Source organism: Procambarus clarkii, chromosome 72 (genome assembly GCF_040958095.1).
Source record: "Procambarus clarkii isolate CNS0578487 chromosome 72, FALCON_Pclarkii_2.0, whole genome shotgun sequence".
NCBI classification, from domain to species: domain Eukaryota; kingdom Metazoa; phylum Arthropoda; class Malacostraca; order Decapoda; family Cambaridae; genus Procambarus; species Procambarus clarkii.
In genome coordinates, this window is record NC_091221.1 from 18,699,124 (window position 1) to 18,710,140 (window position 11,017).

Here is an 11,017-nt window from a genome sequence, read left to right on the forward strand (position 1 = left end):
AGACTAACTGCAGTGTTTCCGTCGCCACCTACCATAACTCGCTTATCTTTTGCCCTTCTAGCCCCCCCCCCCCATCATCCCCAACTCAGCATTGTTGTATATTGCAGTTGTGACTCAATAATTAGAGAGTCGCTTAGTTGAATGCCGCCATACCATCTTCAAAACTACACTGGCTATAACTTCATTAAAGTAATCGACATATATAAGCTCACCTTTATGATGGATGTGATTGATCAGAAGCTCATGTTCATTTTCATAATAAATATATTTTTGTGATAACTGAAGAATCATCATTTTATACAATTGCCATTTTGATATAGGATATGACATAAAATAAAGCTTGAAAATATCAACAATGTTTTCGTTATTTTTTGGGAATTGTCTGCTGATCTTCCTTAGACTAGTACAACGTAAAGTCCCAGTTCTGACTAAGCACTGTGTCAGCTGAGCCATAAATAAGTATTCGTGGCCGCCGGCCATCCACTGACGGCCAGTTCTGACTAAGCACTGTGTCAGCTGAGCCATATATATAGTATTCATGGCCGCCGGCCATCCACTGACGGCCAGTCACACACTCTTCGCTGCTCTTCCAAAGAAAAAAAAAAAAGTGGTACGAAAAGCTCTCTTCAGAAAGAACTCACACTGTTTCCTCAGATGGAATTAGAATGTAAGCTTATTCCTCATACAAATATAATATGTGATATTATTTTTTCTCAAAAGTATCAGACACCTGATGAAATCCAAAACAATTAAAATATACCTTGTCATTTGAAATCTCGGTTAATTACAAGGTTAGTAATGCCTGTGTGAAAATTGGCCATACCACCAAAGATCCTCATCGAGTTGATTTGGCTTATTACACACTGGAGAATGGTGGCAAATCTTTACAAACTCACACTTACTATGAACTTGAACCCCTTTTCCAATCTCTTATTTTTTTTTTTTTTGAGGGGGGGGGGAGGTATTTACAAAATTCCTTTCTCTAATGAGTTGACTGCTTACCATCGACATCCTTTTATTTATTTTCAACTATTCCTCCCCTTATAGTGTTTATATGTCTATCCTTTAGATTCTTTTTCTCTGTTAATGCCTCGACTTGTCGCCTACCTTGAGTCTTATCTTTTGTCCTTTGTTTTGCGTCTTTTAAGTTCGTTTTATCTCTTTTTTGTGTGGTTGTTTTCTCAACAGTTTCAGGCGAAGAAACTTTCTGAGAGGCGATTGCTTTTAAAATGCTGTCATCACCCAATACACTTTTGTACTTAACTTTTAGGTTTTTAAGGAACCACGATTTTTCTGCTTCCATATTAGCCTCGTGTAATAACGCAATCGATTTTAAATTCTTCTTTTCGTTATCGATAGACACTATTTGATTATTATCCTCATAGTTGCTTATAGAATACGTACCATTTATCAGTGTTAATTTACTAATATTGTATAGAATTGGGAATACGGGTGCTATTTCTATAGCTTCATTTATCATCGGTATGTTCAATATTTCAGATAGCATATCTTTGTGGTTATACATTTCTCTTGAAAAATAAAAGTTTAATTGAATGGAACGCCGAAGAATATTATCGTTTATTACCGTGACAAGATTCTTATAGAACTGGGCGCAGAATATAAATTGGAAGATATGATTTGAAAGTGAAATAAATAATTGCATCATTTCAGATTTCGCCATTTCATTCTTGCAAAACATTTTTCTCATTGAGAGTTTTTCGAATGCTGATCTTAAATACTTATTGTTGCATGTCCCGGCCAAGTAAGCATCGAGCTGAGTAGTGACAGCTTGGATGATTAATGTGAATTTATTCATTTGAGTTTCTTCATATTCTATGGGGTCCACCGAAGTCTCATCATGGTTAATCATCGACAAATGCATTCTTGTCTCACTTAATTCTGAAAGCATTTGTTTGTTGGAATCCTGGAGACTAGCATTTGTCTGTTGAATGGTCAACAGGTTAGAAGTTATTGTTTCATTTTCTTCTTGTAAGGTCTTAACGTGTAACTCATTTTGTTGTTGTAAAGCCAGTATTTCATGAATATTATCAGAAGGGGACTTACGAATCACGTTCAAGATAATGTAATAAAAGCGTTGTACATTATTTGCATTCAAATCTTGCCTTATTTCCTTCTGGAATAATGTATATAGAATAGTAACGAATGCATAAACTTTTATAACTTCCTCATTCGTTCCTTTATGATCTTTTTCCAGGTCAACAATTCGTTTGGTTATATTTTCTTTAACTAAAACTATTGATGCCACCGCGTCTATTAACAATTTAGCAACATAATTAGGCTCATCTAATTGACGTTTTAAATGATCATTTTCATTTACATAAGGTATTATTTGACGTTCGTGTTCATATACTGTTTCATCGATAATATTAGTTTTAAATTTTTCTAATATTTGATTAAATAAATTTCTTTCTTCCTCGATAGTAAAAATATTAAGAATATTATTATTTTGGCGTAGATCATTATTATTAATATAATTTAAACGGGAAATCCTATCTCTAATGTCCTTTTCACGTTCTTCGTGAATGTAGTTATCACGTTCGGTATTTAACTGATGAATGAACTTATTTATTATTGCTTCAATTTGTGATTTTCCTGTTGCTTTCGATTCATTATCATCATTTAAAGGAAATATGCTTGAAAAACAATGAATTATATCGCTATTCGATAATGTAGGTTTTGTATAAAGTTGCTCTAATGTTTCAATATTATATTTATTTGCTTCATTTATATTCTTTACTAATGTATTATATTCATCATACTTTATTTTTTTAGAATTTTCACAATCTAGTAGTTTTTGTTGGCATTCTTGAACATAATTGTTTTGGGATACTAATAAATTATTATATTCTTTTTGGTCTGATTGTTTATCATAGTTGCATTTTTGTAAGGCTTGTTGGCATTCCAGAAATTGTATATTCTGGATCCTTATATCGTTTTCACATGCAGCTAATTTTAGTTGGTATTCCTTAAGAGACATTAAATTTGTATTTATTTTCCTATTTAATTCTTCTTGTTGTTGACGACTTATACTAGTATTATTTGAATTTATTAAATCAGTTAGTTTTTCTTTTTCATCAGCTAAGTCTTTTATTTGTTTGTCTTTGTCTTCGGAGATATGTTGAAATTGTCTATCTTTCTCATCTAACATAATTGCATATTCTGTTTCATACTGTTTCTTTTCATTATCGTATTGGATTCTAAGCTTCATTTGATTATCTTGAAGAGTTGAATTTTCCTTCTTTAAATTCTCTATTTCATTTTCTTGGTCTCCTAATTTCTCTGTAAGCTGTACAATAGTAAGTTCTAAATCTCTCACATTTGTATTTAAATCTGTTATTGTGGCATCTTGATTTCCACATTTAATTTCTAATTCACTTTTTTCATTCTCACATTCATTACATTTTTTATTCAAAAGAGCTATTGTTTGTTTTTGTTGATTCTGACTCTTAAGAGGATATGTTTCGGTTATTAATTTAATATATCGATCAGAGATAGTAAACAAATGAAGCGTTTTATTCAATAATAGAATTATTCTTTTATCATCATCATTCACAACAACAAAATTGTTAATAAGAGTTTTTATGAATATACGTTCTCTCAAACCCGAGGAACCATTGTCTGGGAATGTTATAGTATTCAAGATTATTTTAACAATTTCACTCATTTTTTTTTAAATTATTGATTTAATATAATTCTACGATCAGGTGACAATTACCTGATTCTCATAGAAATTGTAGGGGACGATGATGGATTGAGAGAATTAATTGGAGGAGGAGGAGGAGATGGTGGGTGTGTTGAGTAAGTAGGAGGAGATAGTGGTTTCGGAAAAGGAACTTTTTTGGATGCTCCATTCCCTTATACTCCTTCTCAACATAGAAATTTGTTTCTCCTGTTCTTTAAACATTTCATACAAAACTGACAAATTTTGTTGAATAATATGGTTTTCATGTTTCAGCTTATTAATATTCAGCAATAGTTGCTGTTGTGTTCTGGGTCCTGCTAATTTCGGAGGCAATGGGTCCACTGGAACTGTAGCAGCGAAAGTGGATGTTCTGCCTGAGACACGTACTAAAGACCTTGACAATTGCATGTCATCAAATTCATATGGTGCAACCATTATGAAAAACAGTATGTGCTCTCTTATTTTATATGATCAATTGTTATCCACTTCCCTAGAAAGAAACTTCCAACAGAAAAAGGGTGGTTGTAGACCAGTTGATGGACAGATTGGTTGGGTGGTTGTAGATCAGTTGACAGACAAGTTGGTTGATTGGCTTGACTAGTTTGTGGAATGGTTGTTTGCTTCTTCAGTTCCGCCAGAGATTGAGTAGTACTGCTTGTTTGTTCACTTTCACTGTCTAGAAAGTTATATCAAGAGGTAGTATGTAGTGTAGCGTGCTTTGATTGCGACAATTAATCCATAAACTGTGTTCTGCTGCAGGCTACCTTAGTGACACTTTTATACTACCTTAAAGACAAAAAAAAAATAGAAATATCTATTTTGAAAGGATACACACATACACATTGGTATAACTAAACTACAGCTTTTCCTCATCTGAGATTATATCTGGGGAGTGGAATAATATTTCGTCAATAATAATTATAAGGTATTTATTATAGGAATAATAAGATTTGAAATTCATATATTTCCAGCCGGGTTGATAGATAGGATACATTATGTTATGTAAATGGTCTAAAATCATCCTTATTACTGTAGGTGTGGACATATTTTTGTATCCAAGTATTGCTCTCGAATCGTACATATCATATCATTATCACACATCTAAAACATTCTTTACTATGATATAATTGCTTTAATAGTATATTTTATCTCAGCTCTGCAAATTGGACATGTAGATATGTTTGATGCACATTTGAAACAAGTGCATATGTGATTACAAGGTAAAAACATTAACTCACTCTCATTCTCCATACAAATCTTACACTCAATCACTCTGTGTCTAATTGTACCTTCTGACTTTGGGAGAGTGGCAACTTGATCAGTTATTTTACCAAATAATGGTTGTGGGTTAGAATCACCAGACATTGGTGGGCTTGGGACAACATCAACTTCAGTCAATGTCAATTCATCAACTATTGTAGATTCTACTTCAGTTCCATCAGACATTGGTTGGCTTGGGACAACATCAACTTCAGCCAATGCCAATTCATCTACTATAGGCTGTATTAAAGTTGTAGATGATTCTACTTGTTGGTTTTGGTCAGAATCCAACTCAGTTCCATCAGACATTGGTTGGCTTGGGACAACATCAACTTCAGCCAATGCCAATTCATCTACTATAGGCTGTATTAAAGTTGTAGATGATTCTACTTGTTGGTTTTGGTCAGAAGCCAACTCAGTTCCATCAGACATTGGTTGGCTTGGGACAACATCAACTTCAGCCAATGCCAATTCCATTAAAGTTGTAGATGATTCTACTTGTTGGTTTGTGTCAGAAGCCAACTCATTTCTATCAGACATGGGTGGGCTTGGGACAACATCAACTTCAGCCAATGCCAATTTATTTACTAGACATTTTCTAACTTCGTCTTCCATGTACTGCAAGACTGCTTCAATAAATGACCCAATGTCAAAGAAAGGTAACCCCTTCTCTTTGAGTTGATTATGATACGTTGTCATCACATGATCTTCCTGGAAACCCATTGAAATAAGGTGCTTAGTTATGTCTAGTTCCTTAATAAGTTTGTGTTGATCTTCATTGATATGGGTTATTGAAGGGTTTGTCTCATAAGGTGGCCTTTCCCCTTGAACCTGAAAAAAAAATAAAGTTAATGTTACAAATGGCTTTTATAAAGATTACAATAATAATAGTCAACCTTCATTTCAAGTTACTTAGCTGACATACCTGATCAATGAATTCTTTTCCTTTCATCAAGAAGAGGAAGGTACACTCTGGGTACCAGCGAGCATGTTCATCCCAAGGTATATCATCAGTTTCCCAGTTTCGAAGTCCATTCCCACAATGATAACAGCGCACATGATCACTTAAACCACAATAGAAGAATCCAGCTTCTGACAATTCAGTTGGTTTCTGTGTTACACGTTCAGGCCAATTGTTAAAGCTTGCTAGGCGACTTTCAAGTGTTAAGTAGTCTTTTCGCTTGGCAATGGTATGTTGGTGAACTCCATTGTCTGTCATAGGACTTAGACCACAGACATCTATTCCTTGTCTATAGGACAAATTTTTACTATTTCTCAGTGGAATGGAATAACCCTCGAATTTTTCATTAAATATCAGTGGAAAATTTCCCACTGGTTGGTTTCGAATGAATTGACAATGGGGAAAGTGCCGCTGATGTTCGCCTCTGGGAGTGTCTCCTCTTTCCCAGGAACCAACAATGCCTCGACAAAAGACACAAGCAACGTGGTCATTTGTTCGCAGATAGTAAAAGCCATCACGAGCCAAATCAGATGGTTCTAACCATTCAAGTGGCCAATCTATGTAGGTATTCAAACGTTCCTTTTCAAACCGTAAACTGTCATATGAATCAAACTTCTTAGAAATAGATCTTTTCACGTTCTGATTAAATGTGCATTCTGGTTTCTCTTTCTTATGTAAAGCAATGATTCTATTTTCATCTTGGTTTACGTTCGTGGCATCAATTTGAAAATGGCACATTGAACATTCTAAAAGATTTGCTTTATGAGTATAATAGAAACCCGCCTTTGCAAGTACATGACTGTTTACACTGAAGTTACAGTCCTTAAAAGTCTCCAAACGATTTTTTTCTTCTCTCATTGCTATGAAAACAAAATGTGAGTGTTGTATTAGACTGACTAGTTAGTGACTGAGAGAGGCATCTCTCTCTCTCTCTCTCTTTATACTCCCTCCCCACTCCCCCCCTCCTCCTCCTCCTCCTCTTCCTGTTGACTCATGGACTTAAAATTGGGACTATAGAGTTTATCAGCTGAAATCCTTTACCAGATCCCTTAGTAAAAAGCTGAAAAATTGGTAAGAAAAATATAGGGAACCAAGTGGAAATTCTGTGATAAAAATAGAAATTTTAATTGTGGAAGTTTTACTACATTTTTTACACTACTACCTAACTACTTACTTATTTTTATTGATGAACACTTCATATATCATGTGTAAATCAATACAAACTCCAGTCTAAAAGATGTCATCCCTACCACAGGTGTTACTAGAAAACATATTTTAATTAATTGTCCCTAGTCCACTTCTCGACAGTAATGAAGACGGTAATTTGTCTCTATAGACTTCTAAAGATGATCTAGATGAAAATGTGTAACTGAGTTGGTTGTCTTCCCAATGCCTTCAGCTGTATAATAAAGTTAATGGTAACTAACCACCTAATTCTTCTTCTTCATCATCTTCAAAATTGTCGGTCAATTTTTTTTCAAAAAGAAACCTGCTCTATATTGTTGGAAATTGGGGCCTAATATCTTCCACAGCAATATGTTTTTTTTCTACTTTTTCATTTAGCCACTGTAGAAAACTTGTCCCCACTTCCTGAAAGTAATGATAATTATTTATTAGTGTTATAAATCCCTTATTTTTCAACCTAATTTTTCAAATAATTAATTTCTTAAGAGAGTCTTTTTATGAAAACAAAGTAGGTAGGTGCTTTACCCATCATACTCACCTTACTTCTTTGTAAAATATAAATCGAGAACTTGAGCCATTTCTGAATTTCATTTAGTCGTAATTGAGTTAAGTGAATATTATTCTCTAAACTCCAATTTTGCTTGTTTTTTTTCTTGGATAAAAAACAATAAACTGCTTTTTCCCTCAAGGCTCTAAGTATTACATACCATCTTGTTTTTACTTTTATCATTCCAATTGTTTCTTCATTCTCATTTAAAAAATAAAAAACTTCACCTTCTTTGTAAAGATCACTTCGCACCTGTACAAATAATTTAATAATATAGTTTCATAAAAGAAATTGTATTGAAAAATGTGACAATATAAATTGACACTTCCTTGTACAATAGACTTTTTGTTTGCCTACCTTATTCTGGTGTTTCACTACATCTTTAGCTTCAATTATTGAATAGGCAGGAGATGTAAAGCCTAATGCCGTAAACAGGTTGAGTGTGTAGTGTGGAGGTAATGCAAGAAGGCTAGTCTCTTCATATTCGTTGTACAATGGAGTAAAACAGATAACGTTGAGTTGATGCTTATCCAAGTGACTAAGGTTAATAATATGTTGGTTGTCAGGTTGAAGAAGCTCACACACAGCTGTACATTTAGTATAGTGTAAGATACTATATACCAAATGTCGATTCATAATATCCATATTATTCAATGTATCCCACAGTGATCTGGCCACAACTTTAGCAACAACATAACGTTCTCCATCATACCGCTCAATGTCTTCCCTTTCTCCAATTAACATATGAACACTTTTACTCCCAGTAATTAAAAAAAATTTACCATTAATGTATCTGCCACTGAAATGAGCTGATTCACTATTCACTTTAGTCATACAAACTACTTTAGAAGTAGTAGTACTGAGATCTTCTAAGCAATATTGTTTCCATAGATCATTTGTTTCTGGTTGTTTATCATCCTCATCACCAATACCATCAGTAAATTTTTTATTGGCAAAGATCACTAAATCAAACTGTCCCTTAAACTCCAAGAGTGTTACACCACGAGGAATATTTTTTCGAACTTCAGGATCATTGTTGTAGATTGTGTCATCAGGGCCATAGCAGTTGACCTTTATATCATGAAGAATAGCAGGGTCGTCTTCAGGGGATAGGATTCCATGTGGGACATTGTGGGACATGTGGGACATGTGTAACTTCTGTGTCCTCCCTGGCTATCTATTGGATCTTTATTTTACTTCTAAATTGTTACTATTTTATTGTATCTGCTCTTATTCTTGTGTTTTGCTTTATCGTGTATCTTGTATCGTGATCCCTCTGCATCTCTATGCACACTGATATTGATCCTGATCAAAATCTTCTGTCTCATATCTATACCAACCAGCACATTGATCATCATTATTGTAAGTATTTCACAGCACACCAGGCTAAAAACAAACTCCAAAATAGCACCTGTCTATCAGTTTATAACCAAAATGTTAGATCACTTGGTAAACATTTTGACGATTTAAATGCACTACTCACAGCACTAGGTACTAACCTATCGTTCATTATTTTAACAGAAACTTGGCTAAATAAAGACTATACCCAACTCTACAACTTAGCTGGTTATAAAGCCATTCATAACTGTAGGCCTAATAAAAAAGGTGGTGGCACAGCTATATATTACCGAGATACATTTATCTGCAACAGTGTTATTAGTGACAGAGATGACTACTGTGAATATACTTTTGCTCAGTTTACAATTAAATCCCTTAAATCCTCTTTGACTATTGGAGCCATCTATAGATTTCCTAATACTAACATAGCTTCTTTCTCAGACAACCTAAGGAATCTTATTATAAACAACAATCTCAACAAAAACCACATCATTCTGGGAGGAGACTTTAATATTGACCTGGGTCAACAAAACTGCTCTCAAGTTGACTATTTCCTTAACAGCATGAACTCCTGTATGCTAATCCCCACTATTACCAAACCTACCCGAGTCACTCAAACATCAGCCACTACCTTGGACCACATATGGACAAACATAACAGCTCCCCTTGTATCTGGTATAATCTACGACAGAACAACTGACCACTATCCTACCTTTCTCATAGCGAACATGGACATAACACCACCAAAAAGCAAGAAACTTTCATTTAGGCTACACAGTGAATCAGCTTTAGACAATCTTACAGAGGCACTTCACAATATTAACTGGGATTCTGAATTCAATAATACCCATGATATAAATTCATTAGCTAACCTCTTCCTCTCCAAAACTCTAAGCCTCTACAACCTTCATTGTCCCCTTCTTACAAAGCAAGTAACTGACAAAAGATTAAACAATCCATGGCTCACAAGTGGCATTCTCAACTCAATCAACAAGAAACATGAATATGAAAAGAAAGTTAGGATTGGCCTAGTTTCAAAGGAAGTAGCTAAAAGGTACTCATCAATGCTTACCAGTATCATAAGAAAGGCAAAACTTGCATATTATGTGAATAGATTCAATGAAGCAAAAGGCAACATGAAAAACACTTGGAAAACTATCTCTAGTATCCTAGGAACTAAACAACACTCACATAACCAAATAAAACTCTACAAGGATGGGGATATACCGTCAACTGATTTAGAAATGGCAAATGAATTTAATAGTTTCTTTTCATCGGTTGGTGCTAATCTTGCCAGTAAAATCCCACAGACTCAGACACATATTAACAAATATCTCTCAGGCAGCTATCCAAACTCTCTTCTCCTTTCACCAATCAGCCCGGCAGATGTTGTGTCCATCATACACTCTCTAAAAACCAAGGCAGGGAACACCAGTGAAATTCCGTCCATTGTGTACAAGAGAGCCTCCCATGCCCTTGCCCCACCCATAGCACTACTGTTCAACAAATCTATAGAGTGTCACACCTTCCCTGATATCCTCAAAAAAGCAAGAGTAACGCCAGTCCATAAAGGAGGCAATCCGGCGGACATAAACAATTATAGACCAATATCAAATCTACCCATTCTATCAAAAATATTTGAAAAAATTATTTACAAACAGCTCTATTCCTACCTCGTAAAATTCGACATACTCAGCCCCTGCCAGTTTGGCTTCCGGTCCCAAAAGAGTACCAATGATGCAATCATTAGTCTCCTTGACATTATCTACTCAGCCCTTGACAAAAATGAGTTTCCGATTGGACTCTTCATTGACCTAAGAAAAGCCTTTGATACTGTTAATCACAACTACCTCTTACTTAAACTCCAGCATTATGGAATCCGAGGCCTTGCCCTTGACTACATCCGATCCTATCTTAGTGACAGACACCAATATGTAACCATCAATGATACAACTTCTTCCACTCTACCAATTACCGTTGGAGTGCCACAGGGCAGCATCTAAGGACCTCTTCTATTTCTTAT

At 34.8% G+C, this 11,017-nt stretch overlaps 1 protein-coding gene across 1 annotated transcript; it reads right to left on the bottom strand.

Moving 5' to 3' along the window:
• Positions 1 to 6,915: 6,915 nt before the first annotated feature.
• Positions 6,916 to 8,805, bottom strand: LOC123753857 (uncharacterized). The gene is made up of 2 exons (XM_069312601.1): positions 8,014 to 8,805; positions 6,916 to 6,984 (listed from the first exon to the last, which is right to left on the bottom strand). Exons 1-2 carry the CDS (start codon positions 8,803 to 8,805, stop codon positions 6,916 to 6,918), a joined length of 861 nt encoding a protein of 286 aa, XP_069168702.1.
• Between the last annotated feature and the right edge of the window lie 2,212 nt (positions 8,806 to 11,017).